The sequence below is a fragment of the Barbus barbus genome, assembly GCF_936440315.1.
Source record: "Barbus barbus genome assembly, chromosome: 7".
Classification (NCBI taxonomy): Eukaryota; Metazoa; Chordata; class Actinopteri; order Cypriniformes; family Cyprinidae; genus Barbus; species Barbus barbus.
The window spans coordinates 15,981,771-16,006,231 of NC_136735.1; the positions used below are offsets into that span (position 1 = coordinate 15,981,771).

General features: G+C 36.3%; 1 protein-coding gene and 1 long non-coding RNA gene across 3 annotated transcripts in view; one reads left to right on the forward strand and one right to left on the reverse strand.

The window, feature by feature from the left end:
• The first annotated feature begins 2,262 nt into the window (after positions 1-2,262).
• LOC306872490 overlaps positions 2,263-24,461 on the forward strand; it is an 84,136-nt gene continuing 61,937 nt past the window's right edge. Inside the window, exons 1-3 of the long non-coding RNA XR_013784414.1 lie at positions 2,263-2,322; positions 3,437-3,531; positions 4,532-4,584. This is a non-coding gene — a long non-coding RNA (uncharacterized lncRNA). The remainder of the gene's footprint in view (positions 2,323-3,436; positions 3,532-4,531; positions 4,585-24,461) is intronic.
• Positions 6,777-18,660, reverse strand: LOC306872619 (endothelin receptor type B-like). 2 transcript variants are annotated; one of them, XM_079421254.1, is made up of 8 exons: positions 18,411-18,660; positions 16,786-17,257; positions 14,541-14,668; positions 12,215-12,413; positions 11,017-11,169; positions 10,801-10,934; positions 10,252-10,360; positions 6,777-9,163 (listed from the first exon to the last, which is right to left on the reverse strand). In XM_079421254.1, the coding sequence occupies exons 2-8, from the start codon at positions 17,191-17,193 to the stop codon at positions 9,026-9,028; spliced, it is 1,269 nt and encodes a 422-aa protein (XP_079277380.1). In that variant the 5' UTR covers positions 17,194-17,257; positions 18,411-18,660; the 3' UTR covers positions 6,777-9,025. The 2 variants fall into 2 exon arrangements, with proteins under 2 accessions (XP_079277380.1, XP_079277381.1); XM_079421255.1 differs by having other exon boundaries at positions 18,407-18,478.

Genomic DNA, 24,461 nt, shown 5'->3' on the forward strand with positions numbered 1-24,461 from the left:
GAACTACTGACCACATTTACACCCTACACACCCTAATCAATAAACACGTAAAACAGACTAAACATGGAAAAATATTTGCATGCTTTGTCGATTTAAAAAAAGCATTTGATTCAATTTGGCACGACGGATTATATTACAAACTTTTACAAAGTGGTGTAGGGGGTAAAGTTTATGACATTATTAAATCAATGTATTCAAGCAACAAATGTGCAATACGAACTGGCAACAAACATACAGAATTCTTCTCCCAGAAGAGAGGAGTACAGCAGGGCTGTAGCCTGAGTCCAACACTGTTCAACATCTACATTAATGAATTAGCGGTGCAGCTGGAACAGTCTACAGCCCCTGGACTCACTCTACAAGACAAAAATATCAAGCTTTTGCTGTACGCAGATGATCTAGTGCTGCTGTCATCCACCCCACAGGGACTACAGCAACACCTAGACCTGCGGGAGAACTACTGCCAGAACTGGGCCCTGGCAGTAAACCTCAAAAAGACCAGCATTATGGTCTTTCAGAAAAAGCCCAGATGTCAGGAACACAGATATCAGTTCAGTCTAGGCAGCACCGCCCTAGAACACACGATGCAGTACACTTACCTCGGCCTGATCATCACTGCATCGGGGAGTTTCAGTATGGCAGTGAATGCTCTCAAAGATAAAGCTCGAAGAGCTCTATATGCAATCAAGAAAAAATTCCAAAATATTGAAATACCGCTTCCAATTTGGTGTAAAATCTTTGATAGTGTAATTCAGCCCATAGCGCTGTATGGAAGTGAGGTTTGGGGTCCACTCAGTGATCAGAGCTACACTAGATGGGACAGGCATCCAACAGAAGCCCTACACACAGAATTCTGCAAAATGATCCTAAAATTACAAAGGAGAACACCCAATAATGCATGTAGGGCAGAATTAGGCCGTTTCCCATTGATTATAAATATACAAAAAAGATCGCTCAAATTCTGGATGCATCTAAAATCAAGTCCCAGAGAATCGCTACATTTTAAAGCACTACAAACCCAAGAACTGAACCCTGAAAAGAGTCCACTTAGTCTGGTTCTGAGACTTACTAACCTGACTAACTCTACTAACACTAACCAGTCTCAGACCAGCACTGCTTCTCACCCAAACATCAAAATAAATCAAATTATCAAACAATCTAAAAATATATATCTGGAACATTGGGATCAAGAAACCAAAACACAAAGTAAATTACAACTCTATCGAACTATAAAATTAAATTATGAATTAGAAGAATATCTCCAGAGTGTCAAAGACACAAAGCAGAGACAGATCCTGAGCAAGTACAGGCTCAGTGAGCACAGACTAGCCATCGAGACCGGCAGACACAGAAAGAGCTGGTTACCCAGAGAGCAAAGAGTGTGTGTTCACTGTGAGACAGGAGAGATCGAGACAGAGACACACTTCCTACTTCACTGTTACCAATTTAAATCAATCAGAGACATATACATCAACAAATTCACAAACATCATAAAGAACTTTACAGCCATGACAGAAGAGGAACAAATAAAGATAATACTAGGAGAGGGACAGACAGCAGCACTGGCTGCGAGATACGTGTGGACGTGCCACAGCCTGAGAGACAGCAGGTGAACGTGTGTAATGTGTGTATTATGTCTGACCTCAGTGTGTTTCCCTAATGTCTACCACAGTGACCCTCAGCCTGTGTGTGTTTATATGTTAAACACTGTGGTATGAAATGTTCACACAAGTTCTTATTTGTTAAAATGTTTATTTAAGTTTATATTGTTATGTTTTTATTCTGTTATTTTAATATTTTCATTGTTATTATATTTCAAGCTTTGGCAATATTGTATTTTTTACAGTCATGCCAATAAAGCAATATTGAATTGAATTGAATTGAATTGAATTGAGAGAGAGGTCGGAGATCGCAGATTGTGCTGCACACACACACACACACACACACACAAACTTGTTGTCAACGCTTCACCGCGATTTTTATTGCTAAAATAAAAGATAGATACTAGATCTGTACATTATATTCCCCATCAACGAGGTGATAAAATCGCTGTTTTTGAACTAAGTTACAGGTGCTGGTCATAAAATTAGAATATCATGAAAAAGTTGATTTATTTCAGTAATACCATTCAAAAAGTGAAACTTGTATATTAGATTCATTCATTACACACAGACTGATATATTTCAAATGTTTATTTCCTTTAATTTTGATGATTATAACGGACAACAAATGAAAGTCCCAAATTCATGATATTCTAATTTTATGACCAGCACCTGTAACGGTAGTTGGTTGTAGAGAGAGACGCTCAGACGCAGCAAGCAGGTATACACAACTGTTATCTCTCTCTCTCTCTCTCTCTCTCTCTCTCTCAATCAACAGTTAATTGAAATACATGCTATAATTCATTCAAATAAATGTAGTCTTACCGCACTATTTCATCTCTGTCTGATTTGAAGCGGGCAGAATGCTAGGCTAACGAGCCGTAACTGACGAAAATAACCGTCATTTTTACCCTTCTGGTCAAATATAGCGCTGCAAAGAGCAATACAAGTTTTAACTTGTCTATAACTTGGCAAATGGCCAATTGACCATGGAATAAGCGGGATAATCAACGGTGCATTAAAGCATTCTAATGCAGCACTTTGCAGAGGCAACCACCTTTAATGCACGCCTAGCCGTTGATTATCCCTTACCTTTATAACTCTTAAACGTGTTTCTTTGCAGTAAGCATCCTTTGCCTCTTATATTATCCATAAAATAAATGAAGTAAAAACAGTGTTGTTGTCACAACCCACCCCACTACGTGGTAGATTGAGCAATAGCTCAAATTACCTCAGTAATTACATTTTCAAATGAATTATGACACCTCTTATTAGCAACCCATCCTACCCTCGTTTATTTGCTACACTGTGATTCAAAATGCTAAACTTATATGAAACATTACAAATATCATTGGAAAATGAATATAGGGTATATTCTTTTCCAGTTCAATTCGTTTCCAATATAATGTATTGTTACGCACAGACAGTATCAATCCACCTCATATAATCAAACATAATGTTTCTAGTAGCTATTTTATTAATATGAAGGTAAAATCTTGCGATGCCATTTATAAAATTAAACTAAAGAATCTGCTGATTTAAATTATACCATTTCTGTCATTCAACATGATTGGAAATAAATGTATTAACATGAAATTAGTAGGCTACATTTCCTCAGATTTTATTTAATTTTATTTTACTTAACGTTATTTTATTTTCCTGCAGCTATATTTGTATTATTGTTATTCTTAGTATTATATTTGACACAGATTATTTTGTGAAAATGTTATATTCATCATCACTCAGCACGTGTACTGCACCTTATGTAACCCTTCCTTTGCCTGGTCTTTATGGAATACTTTTGTGATGTTTTTTTTTTGTTTTGTTTTTTCGAGACAACCTGCACTTCGCTGTATTGCCAACATCCTGCTAATACAGTATCTCCTCTGGTGTTACATGGAAGAAAGAAAGCCTTAGGACCAACACGAGGGTGAGAAAATGATGACAATTTTTATTTTGTTAAGATAAGTTTATTGAATTTTACATATTGTTTGATTAAATATCTTGACAAAACGTAAAAAAAAAGTTTTACTTAAATTTGTACTTCGGTGAGAAAGTTAGTAGAAAGAAATTAGTAGAAAGAAGATTAGTACATAATATATTAAGATGAATAAATATATAAACTTACATATAATATTTAAACTTACTTTATTTAGGACTACCCTAAGAACAAGTGGAAGCCCTGTGCGAAACAGAAGGTGAAGGTGGTTCACTAGATGGCAGTGTATGGCAACACTTTCCATGCAGGGTTATCTCAATAATCCATTGGCTTTATATTCCATATAAAGCATTCCTGAACAAAAACCAGCGAAGTCTCTAATACTGCTTTCTTTTTTAACAAGAAGAATGCTTCTTATGCTTTTGTTTGTTTTCCTGAACAACAGAACAGTCGTCAAATTACTGTTTCTAATTAAGATTCCTGGAGTGTGAGGAAAAAGTTTATTTTTTTCCCCCGCTGTACTAAACTATTTACGACAAATGCCGTCTCGGTCTTTGTATCCAGTAATGAAGAGTAACACTGCACAAAGACGATGTCTTTTTTTCTTAGCTAAACAACTGTTTTACTTTGTCCTGAAAAACATGTTTTATCATTGTTTAGTTTATGCAGTTGATACATTTATTTAATAATTAAATGGTTAAAATCAAAATTGTAAATAACCTTGAGTGTGCAATAGCTGAAATTTGCAGATGCTATTATTAGGTAGGCCTGATATTAGCTCAGACAGTGTCCCCTTGTCAGATCCAGCAGTCCCGCAGAAGACATAAGAGTGCAGCTCCACTAGCCTGTTTCAATTACCCACCAAATGTGGAAGACGAGTTCAATAGTCTTTTATATGAAAAAACAGCTACAGCTTGAACTTTCCATGATGAAAGCAGAGGCAGGAGCTTGACCTGTAAAACTCAAACCTCATTCTTTTCTCTTTTTTTAGATGTGGAGCAAACTGCAACAATACGTCACCTCCCTGCCTGTCACAAAAATAAGGTATATCTGAAAAAAACTGATCAATGCATTGTTTGTGGACTGAAGGAGATGTAGGCTATAAAGTAGTCCTGAAGACGCAGAGGCAGATCTTTTCCTTTATGTCGCTGCACTGTCATCATACTGCCCCGCAGTTACAGAAATGGCTCATTGTGATGGGACAGATTGTTCATGAATATTGAATCGATCATTTTGGCTTTTATAAATTAGAAATCGCTCTTGCCACACTCATGTGAGCGTCTTGTTGGATGACTTGGAGGGATATCGCTGCAAAATGGCATGCGGGACTCTGCCATGTCGGGGCAGGGAAGACAAACAGGCGGTGTGTTTGAGAAAATTGGATACACATTTAAAGTTTAAACGCTGAGTGACGTCCATAGTCAACATCTCATGTGACTCCCAGCATGAGAGTTCTGCTTCTGTGTTGGTTTGGATGTAATTTAGACGTCAGTATGTGTTGGGCTAAATGAAGAGAGTTACTGGAACATGGTTCATGGCTTTATGTCGCTGTACATGTGTGAATTTTGATCTTCACGAATTGGTGTCATTCCCTCAGGACAGAAAAAAAGATCAAATATATGTTTGATTATTTATTAATCTCAAACATCTAGCCAAAGATTTATGACAGAAATTGTACACAAATGATTCTGTCCAAACCTCATTGGCAGTCAATTACATCAAGTACTATTAGAAAATAACCATATATGCTTATAAGTGATGAACAAAGCTTAATACGTGCTACCGCTCTCACTACTTTGTATTAGATGTTTGGAGCTCAGTCATCGCATACATTTCTGGATGGTTTTGAAATCTCTTGCGTGACAGATAAGGTTACCTCATGCTCATAAATAGAGGTGACTGCACTGCATGTTCTCATAGTTAAGACCAGTTTATCCACAGATTTGATCCAAATGCTGTTGGATTCTTTCCTTTTTAAGTATAATATCAGTGGTAGTATGTAATATCAGAAATGTGTTATTACTCTAATTCATGGCAGAGCACAGTCTTAAATATAAACCTCAGAATACAGCCAGCGCTTATCTATGTTTGCTTGTAATGGCGCGTTTGGCCTTGGAGAGCTACAATATAATGCTGTTTTTCCTGTTATGTGCTTTGATGAGAGATCTTAACTGAAGGCAGGCTAAAGTACTATAAAGGATATTATATTATATATATATTATGTTGTATTGTATTATACTTTTTAAAGACTAAAGCCTAAGGAAGGAGGATTTTTAGCGAATAATTACTTAAAATGTTATTTCCAGAAAAACTTTAATTTTTTTTAATTCTCCATTTTTTTTGTTGCGTTTGAGCTTCAGGTAACACTTTATTTCAATAGTCCACTTTAGACATTCTACTAACAGTAAGTAACTTTGTAACTACATGTCAACTAGCAGTCATTAGAGTATTAGTAGACTGTCTGCTTAATAACTTCTAACACTTTATTTTGATGGGTCCACTACAACATACTGACTATGAGAAACTTTGCAAGTACATGTCAACTTATTCTACTAACCCTAAACCTACTCAGAGTTAGTAGACATGCAGTTGCAAATGAATGAAAATTAGTTGACGTAGTTACAAAGTTACTTATAGTTAGTAGAATGTCTAAAGTGGACTATCGAAATAGAGTGTAGACGAGCTTCATTTGCTTCTCCCTTGGCAAGCGCAGAGGTTCCCACCAAATTCTTCGGACCCAAAACCATTCCTCCTTCTCCTCGAAGGCAGTTTTATGTGCATGAGAAAGAATATCTCAAACCTCGGATGATAAGTCGTATATTTTCACATTAATGTGATTTGAATAATTTGACGAGAGTCTGAAAGCAGACTTGTCTCTGTCCTCTAAATTCAGTATCTAATTTCATGTGTGATAAAGAATATCTTAAAACAAACAAAAAGACATTTTCATAGTACATTATTAAGTCCACGCTTGTTTTGGCTGGTGGTGTAGGTTTATATTCAGCTTAGAACATTGTGCTGCAATGACTTTATATCAGTCAAAAAAAGATTAGCATTATAAATTATGGACATTTGTAATTGTTATAACTCATGGAAATTATAAATTGTTATAAATAATGTCCTTTTTCAGAGGAATCATGTCTGAGAGCAGACCATCAATTTATCTGTTGTGCTTATAAATAAGCATCATCTCCATTAAATACACTTCTTTCTTTGCTTAGAATAATCCACACAAGCAAATAAAAAATTACATTTATTTGTCCAAACCAATATCAGACAGATAGAGTACTTTTGTCCAAATAAACACTTTCTAAACTGACATTGCAGACAGATGATGGTAATAGCTCCGCCGTTTACATCTAATCCTCTGCCCCGTTCACATCCTCTGGGTTGACACAGATGACCCAGAGGGGCCGTTTTGCCTTGTAGGTCAAAGTACATCACAAATCACTCCCAAACTGGAGCTTCTTCCCAGGCCAAAAACAGACAGCTGTCACAAGGCACCTTTCTTCTTTTAACACTGAAAGCTCATTACACTTAGAGATAAGATAGCATTGCTTTAAGTGGTAGAATCAATAGTTTGGTACAATACTCTTAAAAATAATTAGCAGCTTGTCTAGCAAATTGAACTGATGCTAAAACAATCTATGAGAAAAAAATGTGTTGTTTTAAACCAGTCATTCATGATATGTAAAATAATCTATAGTTTATTCACTGCATAGCATATAGAGTACAGCTGTTTGGATGTTACAGTGCTATAATACGTTTAAATTCATATATATTATAAATGTGCAACATTCCTCACTCAGTGGTCATGTTGAAGACCAGTACATATGTAACATCTGTGACATCAAATTCCATTACAAAAATGACCTTTTCTTTTTTTATATTCACCAGCACGCCAAATTAACAAGACCCATGTAGGTCTCTGTTAGAATATGTATAATTTCATTTATATTAGTTTCAAATTACATCAAGAAGAAGATGGATTTCTTAAAAGTCTGTATACACTACCTTTCAAAAATTTGGGGCTAGTAAGATTTTTTTTGTAGTTTGTTTTTAGAAAAAAGCTGCATTTGTTTGATTAAAAATATAGTAGAAACAGTCATTTTGTGAAATAGTATTCAAATTTCAAATAGCTCTTTATTTGAATGTTTAAAAATGTCATTTTCAGCTGAAAAGTAAAGTTTGGCATTTATTTGAAATAGAAATCTTTTGTAACATTATGGATGTCTTTACGGTTTCTTTTGATCAGTTTAATGCATCTTTATTTCCTGAAGAAAATTTGAATGAAAAAAATCTTACTGACCCCAAACTACAACAAGAAATATTTCAACTTAAAATACAGATGATATAGAAATACTGAGGCTATTACATATTAATAAAATTAATGTATGCAAGGTTAATAGCATGTACAAGTTCTCTCCACAGAAAATTCACAGTGTCAAAAAAAAAGAAAAAGGCAAAGATATGTTTGTGTCTTTTGGGCGTTTTTGTTTTGATTACAGAAAGGCCCATTTTCCTGCGCCCTTATGCTCATTTTTTTTTCTTTACCCTATAACACGGCATTTGTTGCAGTTGGATACATTCCTAGAAATTACTCTTAAATCCCAGCAAGGTCAAAGTTTAATTTTCCTCCTTATTGCTGGAACTGAATCCAGCTGGTTCATTTCACAGTTGCTGTCTTATGTTCATGTTTTGATTTTTAATTTAATTCTGAGCTTACATTTTCATCTTAAACAAGCATATACACAATAAATCTAATTTGGCATTCAAACACAAAGGCATATCTTCATTATCTTCCTACCCCACTAAATAAACAGTGGTGACGTCCAGCGCACATTATGATTCACTTAACAACTAAATAAAGACTGAGGCAGGTAGCGACCTGAAAGTTCCTGTTTTACAAACTAGCCTTGCTTAAACTTCCATAACTGCATTCAATGTGCTAACAATAACAACCGGACACTGAATTTGAAGGATATGCTGCCTCCTCGGTGGCAGTTTCTTTGGCAAAGCTCATAGGAAGGAACGCAGAGAACACAGATTGACCACTTCACTCTTCCTTTCTGTAACTTCCTTTCACGTCGGACAGTGACGATCCAGAGCATGTTCATAGTTTAGCATTTACACAAGGAAAACATGTCAAGCTCCCGATGAGGGTTAATTTGTAGCTGTTAGGTTCAGCTGCATCCTGTTGCTGTTGGTCTTCACTCCCACCATTTCTCTCACAGCTCACTTCAAAACAGCCCTCTGAAAATCTGGGAACAGCTGCTGTAGGTCTACGGGAGTCTTTAAATATATCAGGTCCATTGTCTGGTCTGATGCTATATATAAAAACAGCCTGATACTGCGCAGAGCACAGGAACTTTAGTTTCATATGAATGGTTACAATGTTTTCCACCTCAAAGCTTGACACTGGATGATGTCCGCTTCTATAATGCGTTTTAAGCTTGTAGGCTGACTGGAGTGAATCCTTCACCTCTCAGTCGCTGTATTTGCGGAGGCTTCTGTCGGTATTGAGGTTGCCGGGCTCATGGTTTTTGCACTGAATGCTAGTGCCGTTCATTGGGCCTGAGCTGGACACCTGGTTCTTGGTGTAACACCAACAGCACAAGCATGACTGCAATGATAAAGAACAAAGAAAAATAATTTGATTGTGCCAACATAATGCATGATTTGTAAACCAATACATTTTAATGTTTTATTACATTACCAGCTCCATATGTATGGCTTTTCTGACATAGTAAACTTGCTCAATAGCTCACCTGGTACAGGATTGCATTTATGATTCGGAACACTTGGATAGCAGTGCAGTAAAATACAAGTCACAACACCCAATAAAAGAGCTTAATGAATCAAAGAAGGAAGCCAACATGGCATGGTTGCTTCTACAAATGTGTTTTTATTTAACACTGTTAGGTTTGGGGTAGGTTATATGATATTTTCAAACACAATAAAGCATTAATCTTTTAGCACCATTCACGGGACATTAAATTTTCTAACTGCTGTGATGCATTGAGGAGTCAACAGAATAAAATGTCGATAGATTTGCATTCATCTATTTCAGAGACACAGTTGAACAAACTGTTTAGCATTTGCATTTGAAAGTTCCATGACAAGAAGCAAACTGCTGCGTTATTTTTTTACTGAAATGTTGCTTCAGTGGCATTTTTTCTAATGAGCCTGGGTTAGATTTTAAGTAGGACACATTTAATTGTATTAAAGATGAAAGTTTTTAAATGAACCAGTATTTCTTAACTGCAGCTCCAAGTTTGGGCCTTAGTAAATCAACTTTGAATATTTCTCTTGGATCCACACCATCTCTTGCACAAATCGTCAATTTGCTTGTATTTGGGCCCATGAACTGTTGTTGTTTTGTTTTTGTCTCACAAACACTTCAGCTGCGCTGTATCTTTGGGATCATCCTCATTACTCAGAAGGAGTCCACTTAGGGTCTGACATCATTGTCGGTAAACTGCTCTCAGTCAGGGCTGGCATGGCTTATCTCTCTCTGAGTATGACTCACAGTACCCTAAACATCTGTCTTTGTAATTCAAGCATAATTTGCTGATAGATTGTTCTGTTGTGGATTTTGTTCTGTTTTCAGATTTTGCGAAGACACAAGGAAATATGTTTAGGAACAGTCGTTCTGTATAAGTCTGTTTGCAATGGCAGGCAAATGAAGGAAGCAAGCCGCTTTAAACTCACCTTAAAGCAGTTCTTGAACTTCTTGCTCACAAAATAGAGGATGATGGGGTTGATGCAGGAGTTCACAGTCGCCAAGTTAATGCCAAAATAATCCATGATCAACAGGAAGCTGAAAGTTTGGACACTCATTTAGTTTTGTTGCATAACCAATTCTGCTTCTGAGTTTACCTTTGCATAATCTTTTTTTTTTTTTTTTTTGTTACTAAGAAAGATCATACAAAATAAAAAAAAAAAACATTGAGCATCATTAGCTATAGCCTTATGTGATCTATATGATAAGAAGGCAACAAAAAGGGGTTGTAAACTTGTGTAAATGAAGTAACAAGCAGTGATATATATATATATATATATATATATTATGCTACAAATCAGTCTCCAAGGGGTATGTAAACTTATGAGCACAACTGTATAAACACTTTAGAGTACAAGCTATAACTTTTACGTCAGAAAAATGCCTTATGCACAAGCAGCACAATTTATTAAGGTATAAAATAAATCAGTCCACTCACTGAGTATGTTAAGAGTCAAAATTGGCAAAGCCTCACTCACTTTAGTAGGTCACAACGTCTTTCATCATTTGGAACATAAACCATTTTCTTCAACAGTCTACTGAGATGAAGAGGGAACCAGCAAAGAGCAAAGATCAGCACTAAACAGAAGACTGCTTTAGCCACTTCACGCCGCTGCAGAGCATAAACAAGCCATTAGAACAGCAGTATATTCAGTGTTATATAATATACTCTCATATTAAAGATGACTTCTTACCTGTTTAAGGTGTTCGCTGAGGGCGATCCGAAGGCTTCCATTTCTGTGGTTGAGCATTTCACATGTCATGAGGGTGTAGAAAATAGCTGTGCAGGCCAGTGGCACACAGAAGTAAAAGCCAAATAACCACCAGTCCTTCCAATTTACGTAGAACTGAGAGAAGATAAAACGCATACAGTATCTGTTTTACATCTACAGTAAACAAACACAGTTAATGTGTAATGAAATTAGATAAGTTAAGGGCTGAGTTGTCACAACAATTATTACATTCCTTTTTATATGATAAAACCAACTTTTTTATTGCCAACTTTATTTAAAACAGTTAATTTTAAGGAGTAAAAGTAGCAAAAATGGCCTCAGAAGATCTCAGCATTGATTTAATGGTGAGCTTAGACCTTTGATGGATGTTTAGAAGCCAGAAGAGCAATGAACCGGTAAGAAAAATAAAGAGATGATAACGATAAAGAGACTAAATTGTAGCTACATATGTTATGCACTACTCTAATAAGAATTTTGGCTGAGTTCAGTAAGAATATGACTTACTCCAAACTTTTGAACTGTGGTATATATTAGCTAACTAGTCTAGTTTTTTTCTTTCTTTCTTTCTTTTAGGAGAAAATAATTTTGTCCTGATTGTGTCCTGATCACCCTACTGGGTTTATTTTGTAAAAATGATTCATTGACCATTATCCCTATAGGTCCCAAAAAATTTACACAAAGTGACCTCAAAACAATGTTAATTAAATTTTTATAACTGAATTGTGCTGTATTGAGTCTAGTCTGAATTGTCTTTTGTTTCTGTAATTAATGGCAGGGTTTATATGAGAGAATGAACTCTGTTTCTCATCTCCACATATGGCTCTGCTTGAGAGAGATACATCAGCTTGTAATTGCACTCATGGTCTGTTATCAATTTACTTCTTTGGAACGAACAAAGAGAAAGAAATCTCCAGATATCGCCTGCATGGAGCAACTGAAGAAAACTCAAAGGTTTTCATGCTTATCCCCCGGTATTGTCTGTTATTTGTGCAAAATGTTGTTCCCAGGATCAAAGTTTTTTAAAGATCACAGAAATAGTGCATAGCATCCTGCTAAGGGTCAACCGGACAGGATGCACTGTTTACTACAAAGTGCTGGAGTGTTTATGTGAACGAGGGGAAAAGACGTCTGCATGACATCCATCCGGTTTGGAGCGTACCATCATGAAGTCAGTTTCAGGCTTGAGCATGCAAGTGTGGAAGGTTTGGTTCTTGTAGGTAAAGGTGATCATGTTGAAGACCACTGCCTCTGGCACAGCCAAGATGATGGACAGGACCCAGATGGATAAGATCTCTATGGCAGTGAAGAGGGGAATGCCGACTCTCTGCACTCTGTTCCAGGACGCTACAGCCCTGTACCTGAGCCACAAAAGGTACAACCGTTAACAAAACTCTCAGACGATTGCTCATCTGTTTCAAAACAAAGACATATCGTTGAAGCTCCACTTCATGTGCACTAAACATTTCTGTGAATGACCTCAGAGAAGAATGTGGAGTCTTCGACCCCATCTTTTTTTTACGTCAACACCTGCGAAGCTTGACTGATCAGATTCCTATCGTGTGGGAAAGCTTTTGAATCGCTGTGCAGCTGTGGAAACATTCAGCTACTGGTTTATAGCTACAGTATGCTTAAAGGTTGATCTAAGATTAATGAAAAGACTGCTTTGCATTTTAATATTCATATTACTAAAATGCTCACAGATATACTTCAGCTGTTTGTTTAGATAAAGTCACTGGTTTGCCTGGCTGCTTGTTTCCCTTTGCTCAAAGTCATGTTTGCTTGTTTGTTTCATTAATATCTTTTCTCTTGTGGGTTTTTCTGTAAAACGGTGCATCAAGATTTTATACGTAACTATATCTTTTTTTTATGACCCATTTGAATATTCCTGTTTAACAACAATAGGGCATTTATATTTCACTAAGTGGAGATGTATCCACTTTGCCAACACTCAGACGGATGAGAAAGACATGATATGTAAGCTCACGCAACATGGGGAACACGAATCGGACGAGATGTGCAGAACATTTCCTCTGCATGATTCACAAACTAATTGAAAGCGGCTGTGCTGTTGTGAAATTAAGGCCAGACAACGTTTGATTCAAGTGATTCATTCTTTAAAAATTGTCACAGGCTGCTAGACATTTGTGGCTCAGCTTTTATAGTGCTGGATGACAATGAAACATCTTTTACTCAGAAAAAAATAAAATAAATAATAATATTGTCTGAAAGAATATAATATTGTCTGGGGTTTTTTTGTTTTGTTTTTTAAATCAGAAGGAGCTCATATTGATTTATAAGGGTAAATTGATTTAATTTAATTGTTTTCAGTTGATTTTTTTTAGCTTACAGTTAACTTGGCCAAAGGATAATGTCTTAGTTTAGTTTTATTGTATAATCATACGACAAGATAGCCATTCATTCTTCTTCTTTACGGTAGTGATTAAACTGAGGTGGGCAGGTGGCTTCTGCCTCCTAATGAGGAAAATACTTTCTAATGAGAGGTGGCCATTAGAGCTGACCTTATAAACTGGAGGAAGTGCCCTGATTCATCAAAAACTTGACAAGTTAACGTCCCGCCTTTTCCCCTAAACCACAAGCACATGCACTGCTTCCTGAGATGGTTTTCATGGGAACCACCCTGATCAAGATGATACAGGAAATACAGCTTGAAAAAAATTAAGAGTTTTTTTTTTGTGGGCAAAAGAGTTTACAAGCTTTATTTTCTTAGAATACTGTATATATAGATTTCTGGAGAAAAACTGGAGAAAAAAACGCTGATAAATTAGAAAAGGCAAAAAGTTTCCGAAATGAGCTTTAGAATAGCAAAACGCTGAAAGTGGTCAGTATGTTGTGTTTAGTTTTTTGGCTCACACAAAACTTTAGAATTTAAGAATTTAAGTTACTTCACAAATGACCTCTGCATTTTATGTCAGAATAAAAATGGATGCAATTGCATATTGATTCCACATTACATAGCATTTAGTTGGTATTACTTAGACAAATATTGGGGAAAAAGTATTAAATTTGTTATTATAATGACTAAATCAGTCATAATGGCTTGGTAGGTAGAGTAGGTAGAGGAGTGAAAGACCATTTGACCTTTGTCTATCCCTGACTTTAAGACCTCAGCAGTGAAATCTGAACCTGAACCTCACTGTGACCTAAGGTTAAAGGTCAAATTAGAGAAGGTTTTGTGGGCGAAAGGATTTTAAAGCCTTATTTTATTAGATTATATATGAAAAAAACTCTATAAAAGGTTTTAGAATTACAAAACACTGAAAGTGGTTAGCATTTCAACTTTTTTGTATTGTTTTGTTTTGTCCCCCAATATTTTTAATGTCTCACTAATCAAACACACCCGATTGAGACCTGAAACGGGTCTGTCAAGAACCACTGTTTTAGATTATATATAATTATACAGTATGTCAGCAATTTTTAATCATATATGTACAATTTGACATCGAAATAGTGAAGCTGTGATTTACCTGTCCACACTCAAAGCACACAGATTGAGTACTGTAATCCCAACAGATGCTTTCTGGAGGAAAGGCACCAGTTTACACAGGAAGAGTCCAAAAGGGCTGTCATCAAATGGCCATTTTGTGAGAAGTAGCTGCAAGAAAAATAGAATCATTCATAACTATGATTCCTCAGCCATATGACCCACAAGCTAATCGTTTACTCTGGTACAATACAATGCATTAAGATTAATTAAATGAGGATGAACTGAGCAACATGTTCTCACTTATTTTAGGTGCTTATGTCTGGACATTTATTTATAAAGAAAAGAAGAAATGGAGATGTTTAACCATAATTGAAGCACTAGATTTCTGGAATTCGCTTAAATAAAGAGCAGATTTTTTTGCCTTTACTCTCTGTTCCCGTCTTTAGCCTTAAGGGCACACATCTTGTCTTGATGAAATGGCAGCCCAGGCACTTCCTTGGTCGTTGTATACTTTTGCTTGTCCTCACCTTGCAAGCCTCCAGCAGTGTTGAAAACAAGAACCTCCTGTGTCCTTTTTTGAAGTGTACCCCTTTTTTGTAATGACATTTGCATCATCAGAAAGTTTTTTTCTTTGTTGGTTTGGACTTCTGCAAAGTCTCATCATTTAAGTGGCCTTGACAAGGTTCTCTGAGAGGACCTTGCCTTTTGTTAAACAGGAAAAGTATGTGGATTATGCTCAGGTTTAGAAAGGAAGCTCCTCACCGGTGTATCCTGGCCCTGTTTGTATGAGGAGTGCAGAGTTTAATCAGTGGCACAGCTGGAGAAGTGTGTTTGTATGTGTATTTGATATATATTGGAAGTCAGTGGTCTGGAGCGCAAACAAGTCTGTGCGTCACAAAACAAGACATGCTAAATATCACACTTCCTTTTTAAAACATTGATGTTTTTTCATATGAACTTTCACTTGACACCTTCCGTCCTAATGAAGCAACACTCGAGATGTCTGATCTCGAAACTCTTAAAAAAAAGGATGTTCATCTGACATCTCCACCCAATATCCTGTTGAAGTGTCTCTGAAAATGAATTTTGGAAAACATAATAGCTGACTTTATGAATGCTGAAAATGGGAAGACAAACATTCAGTGCTAAACTCATTTCAGAGAGTGTTTTAATTGTGAAGACAGACTACAGATGAGAGTGCAAGAGATAAAGAAATAAACACTCTAGTTTAAAACATTGACAATTTTTTTAGAAATGTACTCTTTGTATTCATGCTGGTTAAAAAAAAAGTCAAGAATAGTTGCAGTATGAATCTAAAATTTAATTTGGTGTATCCGTCAAATATATTCAACAAAAATAAACGAAATTACATTTAAAAAATGTACATAAAGTAGATAACTATTATTATTATTATAATTCATTCATAAATGTCAGTACATTTTGGAGGGTCACACTACATGACATTTTGCAACGTGAACTAACTGTACATTGTCATAAAGTTAAATTATCTTAATTTTTTGGGATAATTATACTTTTTAGATTTACAGAGGTTCTGTATGAAATAATTTCAATTTTTTTTGTCTTTTGTTGTTTTTTTGTTTGTTTTTTGTTTTTTTTGCTTGTTTGGGCCACATGTTTTTTAAATATTGGTATACTTTTTTTTTCTTTTTTTTTTTAATGAGGCTTGTTTCTTAATTACGATATCAGGACAGTTGTATGACCTTGACATTTTTGGAGAATACTTTTAATACAGAAATTCAAAATATGCTCTTTACTGAAGAAGTGTTTTCAAATCATTGTATGTCTGAATTGCATATTTCATCTATTTTTGAATAAATTCATTAAAATAATTGACCCATCTGCTAGCACAGTCCTCTGTTCACTGTCAAGTACTGTGTTCACTGATGAGCCGAAAATCAGACAAGGGACTTTGGCTAGTGATGAAGCACTAGTCAGAACAGGGCTATTCATTTGGATGGCAGCCCTTCAGTCCCCTGTTTATTTTATCAGGCCATATCCCTGCTGCACTCATCACAAAAGCCTCACTAACCGTAATAGGACGGCCCTAGAGATAAACTCTGGATGACCGTATATAATAGTACGCCCCTGCCCTCTGCATCTAAGCCCCCTCCCAACTTCCTCTGCCAGCTCATTCTCCCTTCCTGCGCTCGAGTACTCTCTTTTGTATTGTGCTCTATAGGCTTTGTGAAAAGTAGCCTTTGAGAGCAACATGATGTCATGCTTCCTACCAATTGACAATAATGAAGAAACCGATCTGTGCCTACCTTGTAGACATTGATAGGGATGTCTATGATGATGTAGATGAGGTCTCCAAGAGCCAGGCTGGCGATGAGGGCGTTGGGTCCATTCCTCATACATTCGTTTTGGTAAATAATCCTCAGCAAGGTGGCATTACCCACCATTCCCACCACAAACACAGCACAGGAAATTATTGTGTTAATATACTTAAAATAGTGCTTGATGGAAGTGGGTTCCTTGCAGGGTGGAGGCCCCTTCAATCTGGTATTGTTATCCAGCAGGGCTTTTCTGGTTGTGGGATGGAGACCTTTATGCACATTGATTTTGGAGGTAGTAAAGTTTTGAAGGACTTCCTCGGTTCCATTAATTTGACACATTCCAACAGTGGCCAGGATGGCCATTAGCAAAAACAATTGTAGCGTCGTAATGCCCATTGCAGAACGCTCTTTGATTTCCAGATGAGGTGATAAGAGCCTGATTTACGGCTATTTAGCACAGCTGTGGGATAAGAAACAACAGGATGGACATCAAAACCGCATCCATGTCTTAAAGCAAATTAGAGTTCAGTTTGTCGCAGCTCAAGCACACAAAATAAAGAGACATACGAGGCAGGCCTCAGAATGAAACAAAATCAAAGAGAATTGCTTAAAAGTAAAACACTAGATCTGCAAAACTTCAACACAACTTCAAAAGGGATTTAGTGGAGGAGCACAGATGGAGAGTGCCGATACGAGTTACTGTCACGCTACGGGGACGAGACGTTGCCTTTCCTGTCATTCCCGGCAAGTACCCATCAGAGCTGGCATGGTGCTAGTGGCACAGCATCAAGCTTTTGTTTTTTCATTTGTAATTTTTAAAATGCGCCCGTTGAATGGCTTTCATCACTTTGGTTTCCTCAACATGCATTCCCGCTATGGTTTGCATTTGGTATTCATAAGGGCAGTTTCCCCAAACTTAATAAAGCTGTCTTGGAATTTCACAATAGGAAATCTACAACAGACCACTGCTTAGTAACAATTACATGGTTTTAAATCAACCAGATATATTTTTGGTAACAATAAGGCTCTGTTTGTTAATATTAGTTAACTTAATTAGTTGATATGAACTAACAATGAAAAAAAAAAAACGTATAAAGCATTTATTAATATTAATGTTAATTTCAACATTTACTACATTATTAAAATCAAAAGATGCATCCGTTAATATTTCATAATGGATATAAGCTAACATGAACAATTGTGATGTTAACAGAAATGAATAAATACCATAACAAATCAACTAATAGGACCTTATTGTGTAGTTACCAAATTTTACAATAACTTATAGCTTAATATTTTGACAAACCATATCCATAATAAACATAGCCTATTCGTACAGGAGAATCACAAGTGAGAAAAGTTAATCAACTCTCATCTTGTTTGGAATCATTTGAAACCCCCTTTCATTATCTTGACAGCAAAGGAACACTTCTGAGCCAAGATGTGTTTCCTGTTCAAAGTCCCTGCCACCACCTGGTACACAAGGAACTATTTAGTAGACAGCCCTTCAAGTAGCATCTCAGTTTAGCATCAGCTAGGCACTAAAGGGATCCTTAACGGCATGTAAACCGTTACACTTATGAATTATAAATGCCTCCTGGTTTTTCACCTACCGCTCCTTAAATGTCTGCCTTCCCCAGGATCCCGTCAGTCAGTCAGTCAGTGAGTTAGTGAGACGAGTATTCGGCTAGAGCCCCCTAGACATCTGTGTAGTATCATATGAGTAATTAATCAACTATCAAAGTGTAGCAGGATCCCATTTGGACGCCACGACGCACCAGAGCTGCTGTGAAGGGGCTGCGCATTCTGTCTCTTGCTTTTCCTGTGGAGAGTTGCTGTGTGTATGTGTGTACGTGAATGTTTAAGAGAGAGCACTTTGACGGGGTGGGATTGCAATTCTCCACCTCCCCCCTCGGCTGGGAGGGGGGCCCCAAAGGAAACACCAGCGCTTGGTGAGGCACAGCCTGCCTGATTGTCTGCAGTCAACCCAAGCTCGGGAAGCATCAGGAGGAATTACGAACTCTCTCCTGAGGTTTGCCTTTGTTCTCTCCCTCGATCTTTGTCGTTTCTCTGACAGAACTCCTGCCGCCGCGTCGTAACCTTCTCCCAAATGATCAGCAGCGATATTTGCAACTGACAAACTCATCTACCAGTCCTTTCCTTCAGATGCGATACTGACAGCTATGCAGGAGGGGGTGTGGGGGATGGCGGTAGGATCGAGAAACTATCCCTTGAACTTTCTATGCCCTAAATATCACATTGTGGGTGGTCAGACTCGGGGGGAAAATGCGATTGCTTTTGTGCACATAAAAGCCCACATAAGCCTTGGGTTCAAGTCTGCATTACCAGCCTTACATAAATTGAAGCTATTTTGGATGCTTTTTCATTGTGCCCTGGCAGCGGGATTTCAAGAAGGTCGATTAGAACAAGAACCTTATATTAAACAAAGTTCCTGGCTGACTACATCACTGTCCATTATGCAACCTATATGTCTTTGCCGAGCAAAATGGGCCATTATCAGCATGGGGTCTAAGTGCAGGAAGGCTGCTATCAGTACTGCAAACAAGCACCTAAATAAGCTGATACAGCAACCGCACTTGATTCTAATAAAACACTGACCTGAATATCATTGAAACTCACTGGGCCATGATGATGTTTTGTAAAGCAGTGCTAATGCCTCCTCATTACAACTGCTTTATCAGGTTTTGTTAAGATTGAGGCTTATCTCATCCTTTCACATTGTATGCGAGGTTCAATTAGGTTTGATTATTTGATTTGGTTTATTTGGTTTGATTATTTGATATAGACTGTTTCACTGGCTGACATTTATTTACAAAGCAGTGATTGTTTTGTTGCCTTCATATCTAATGATATATGTTCATTAAATCAAATATGTTTATATAATCAGCTGATTTATTATGTGCATCGTTACATGTCAAAACAGATTTGGGCAGATAGCAATGGTTAAGTGTATAGTTCATCACATTTATATTATTAAAACGTTTTTAAGTCAAGATTTAGAGTTTCTATATGCACACACACACACTGGTTTCCTTTTTTGGGGAACTCTCCATAGGCGTAATGGTTTTTATACTGTACAACCCGTATTTTCTATCGCCCTACACCGACCCTACACCTAAACCTACCCCTCACAGGAAACTTTCTGCTATTTCAGATTTTCAGTACACTCCATTCTGTATGATTTATAAACTTGTTTCCTCATGGCGACCTTAAAATGCCCCCACATAGTCAACATTTACTGGTATTACTATACTTGTGGGGACATTTAGTCCCCATAACGTGATGAATACCAGGAATACCATACACACACACACACACACACGCACACACACACAGAGTACTTTTCAAAAGTTTGACCAACATTACATGTATTTGATCAAAAAATTCTGTAAAAAAATGCAATGTCAATCTATTATTGCAATGTCAAATAATTGTTTTCTATTTGTATATGTAATTTATTCCTGTGATGCAAAGCTGAATTTTCAGCATCATTACTCCAGTCTTCAGTTGATCATGATCCTTCAGAAATCATTAATATGCTGATTTGATGTTCACAAATTATGTCTTATAATCACCACAATTCCTGTGCTATTTAAATAAAATAATATTCTTGTGGAAACTGTAGTAGCCTACATGTTTTTTCAGGATTCTTTGATGAATAAAAGAACAGTGTTTATTTGAAGTATGCAATAAAAATGTCTTTACTGAAACTTTTGATAAATTGAATGCATACTTACTAAATAAAAGAAAGAAAAACAAAAGATAAAACTTACTAAACCCTTTTGAATCATTATCATATCATATAATATATTATATATTGTCATGTCATCATATCATATATCTTTAAAGATGGAAATCTTTGAGTCCTTATTTTTTTATCTTTGTTACATATTTTCCTTGATTTTTTCCCCCCTCCTTTATTTGATTTCTGGCCATTTTTGATGCACCTGAGGGCAGAATTATACAGTTTAAGTTTGTCACACTTTATTATACCATCAGAAACGGTTTATGTTAATAAACTGAACATTATTCTCACAGGTAACATAGCAGCAGTAGTCTGTCCTAATCAATAATTGTACAAAGACTGAAAAAAGACAGTTTAAAATGTTCGCAAAGACACCATATATTACCCCTTTATAGCTCTCCTTTGTCCATCAAGCTCATATTCTCATCACGTTTCCATGCGGCCGGATGCTATGGGCAGTATAATTCCCCTTTTCATTCCATTTGTACGTGCATCTTTTAATTGGAGTGTTCATTTGCAGCTAATCAGCCTGCTTAGTATTAATTGTGACTTAATTGGGTAATACTAATATTTATTGCCATTCAATTTTAAAACGATTGTGTTTTCTTTAATTGTAGGCATGAATTCATAATAGCTCTTGAATAAGTCATGGTCAACAGTGGCATATATTTTATTAATCGTAGCGTGATTTGCTGACAGGATCCTTTTTCACAGAGTCCCTCAAGTCTGCCGGTAGTTTCAATGGTGTCACAACTTTTGGGGGAAAGGGAGAGCGAGAACAAGAGTGTGTGTGTGAGAGAGAGAGTTGAGTTTGGAGTCTTTGTTAATCAAGACATTAATATATAAAATGATGAAACCTTTACCTGGTCCCAGTTGTTTTGGGCTTTCATGTTGTTGTGCTGTTGTTGTTTGGGCTCTTCATCTGGTATTAATGCCATTCTGTCTGAACTCAAAGATGGCAGGCTGCCTGGTAATTCATATGCTTGTTCTCTGATGGCATCTGTGAAAATGTGCTCTGTGCATATTGGTACATACCCTGTGGGAGGGAGCAGGAGCTCAAACCTCTGACTGAGTGGGATGTACGCGGTTTCATAACTGGGGCACTTGCACCAAAAACGAGAGAGAGAGAGGGAGAGCGAGAGAGAGAGGAAGAAAGATTGGAAAAGAAGGGCAAATTGATTGTCTGTGTGGTGACTGTGATTGACATGCTGACACAGGGTGTCTGATGATGGGCTGCAGAACCACTGCGGAAGAGTTTAAGTTGAAGTACTGAGAATTAGAAAATTGAATGGAGTCATATAGTATATAAAATATTTCACACACACACAAAAAAAATTAATGTCCGAACTTCTGGTAAAGTGGATTTATACTTCTAAAAAGTACCATAAAAATATCACAAAAGTAGTCCACATGAGTTGTCTGCTATATTCAAAGTCTTCACTTTCACTTTTTTATTTTTTAGCCTTGTTTGGTAATTATCATCACCTCAGTCATATTATTTGCGGTCAAATCATTTCCAACATTTATTTATTTATAAACACAAGCATGAGTGAGATTTGTGAGATAAAGATTAATAGTGACTTTTACATTTTTATATGTTATATGAAAGCTATCATGTGACTTCATAAAAGATGCAGTATACATTCTGAATCAACCTAAATGCATAAGGTTTATTCAAATAAAATAAAATATAAGAGTTAGATCAGGTAGAAAGAGCTTTTTTAGCAATGCAGACAATGCAGCAATGCACAGCGCTAAAGTCATAGACTAAGTGTTTGGGGTTTTTTTGCTCATTTTGGAGTTTAGAATAAAATATAAAATGTATTAAAACAAATACAAAAAGGATGTAAATCATGATCCACTTGTTTCTCTTTTTCACGCAATATTTTTATCACAGGGAGAATGAAAAAAGAAATAAAAGAAAATACAAATCGAGTTGGAACAACATGAGAGTTCTGTGTTCAGCTGTGGACAGTAGAGAATTACTCAAACTTCACATCAAGAAAACTGAAATTTACACAAGGTTTAGTTACATTTAAAGTTTCCACCATCATCACTTTGTCTACTCAACCTCATTTATTTGTAGAAAATGGCATGATTTATGGAGGATCTGGAAAGGTTTTCACATTAGTCATCAGGCTATGACACCAGAAGGTCTAAGGTCATGAGAAGTGTTCTTATTATCTGTTCTCTATTACAAGGGAGAGACACAACAGCGCAGACAGACAGTTATGCTCTAGATTATTTAAAATAAGTACTAAGAACAGTTTTGATGAGTTGAGAAGGTAAATCATTTTATATGATGGTTGATGTCTTTTTGTAAATACTGTTGTATACTTTTATGCATTTTTGTGTTTGAAAATCACTGTGGTTTCATGTAATAACTTAATAGACGTTTACAACAACTGCAACTTTGCTTATTTACATATGTGTTTGTAGGTCAGCTAGACACTATTATAGCCAACATCATCAAATGAGTCACTATTGAGGAACTTTGTTAGCACTGTGTGCTCATACAACATCTAAATAAAATAAATATTATGGTCTGTCATATTTGCATTTTACCTGCTCGTAGCTTGTGTATTGTTGCTGGCCAAACTCAAGCTCCCTATAGGCATGACAAGGTAACTAATAATACAAATCTAAGAAAAGTCAGTAGGGCTTGAGACCTGAAGCACCCCTTGCCTAATCTGCCTTTTGTCAGACATGCTCATTGTGAGAAGCGATAAGGTCTGAACACACGTCTATATCTGGGGCATGCTTGCTGCGTAAGATCTTAAATAAACACTCGGGGGGGGGGTCTTGGACTTAATAACCGCTCATCCTCCAGAAAACTCTTTCTAAACTTCTATTTAGCAGAGGCATCAGTCATGTTTGCCAGAATTCTGAAAGTTTGGAAAACACAAGCTTTCCATTTGTTTGAAATGAAAATTCAAAAAAGTCTAGAGAAAAAGAATGAATTATTCCTTTTTGGAGGAGTCAGAAAGGTGGGACATGAACTAGCAAAGCAACGAAACACTTCTCTCTTTTTGCCAGCAGAGGCTTTATTTATTTTGCATATAAGTAAATAAAAGACTGGTTAATTTAATTTTGTCAAAAACTAACAAAAATACAAACAGGAATAAAAGTGTACAGTTTGCAGTGACATTCACAAAGATACACTTTAATATTATTATACACTATCCTTCCAATATGCCCAGAAGGACTCGACATGAATTGGATCGTAATAGCAAAATGTGAAATACCTATAGTGTTAACATAATTCATAATGATAATGTATAATGAATCTCAAAATAAACAAATTAAACAAATTTAGAAATTAAAAATTTAAATTTCTATACAAGGACTGGATACTTGAAAAAAAAAACTAAAATTATAAGCAGCACAACTGTTTTCAGCATTGAGAATAATAGGAAATGTCACAGGAATAAGTTACGCTAAAAAAAAAAATTATATATATATATATATATATATATATATTTTTTTTTTACTGTCTTTTTGATTTATAAAAATGCAGCCGTGAGCAAACACACACACTCACGAATAAATGTGGGTGGCCCTTATTGGGGGGTAATTTTTTATTATTATGTATTTAGTTCTTTTTTTTTGTATTTATTTATTTTTGTAAATGTTAACCTCTCTCCCCCTCATTTGTTTCTCCGCTAGAAGTAGGTACTGTATGCAAAATTGAATTGAATTGAATTGAATTACCATACTTGGCAATATTGTATGTCATGACAATGGCAGAAGACTCACAACTTCTTTGTTATTCTTCCTAAGAGAAGATCCTGAAACAATGCAAATGCAAGAAAGAGGTGTATCCAGGAGTGCAATGGACTCCTCTCAAAGACTGAAGAACAAACACAGTTCATTATGCAAACTGTCAGAGAGCACCGAA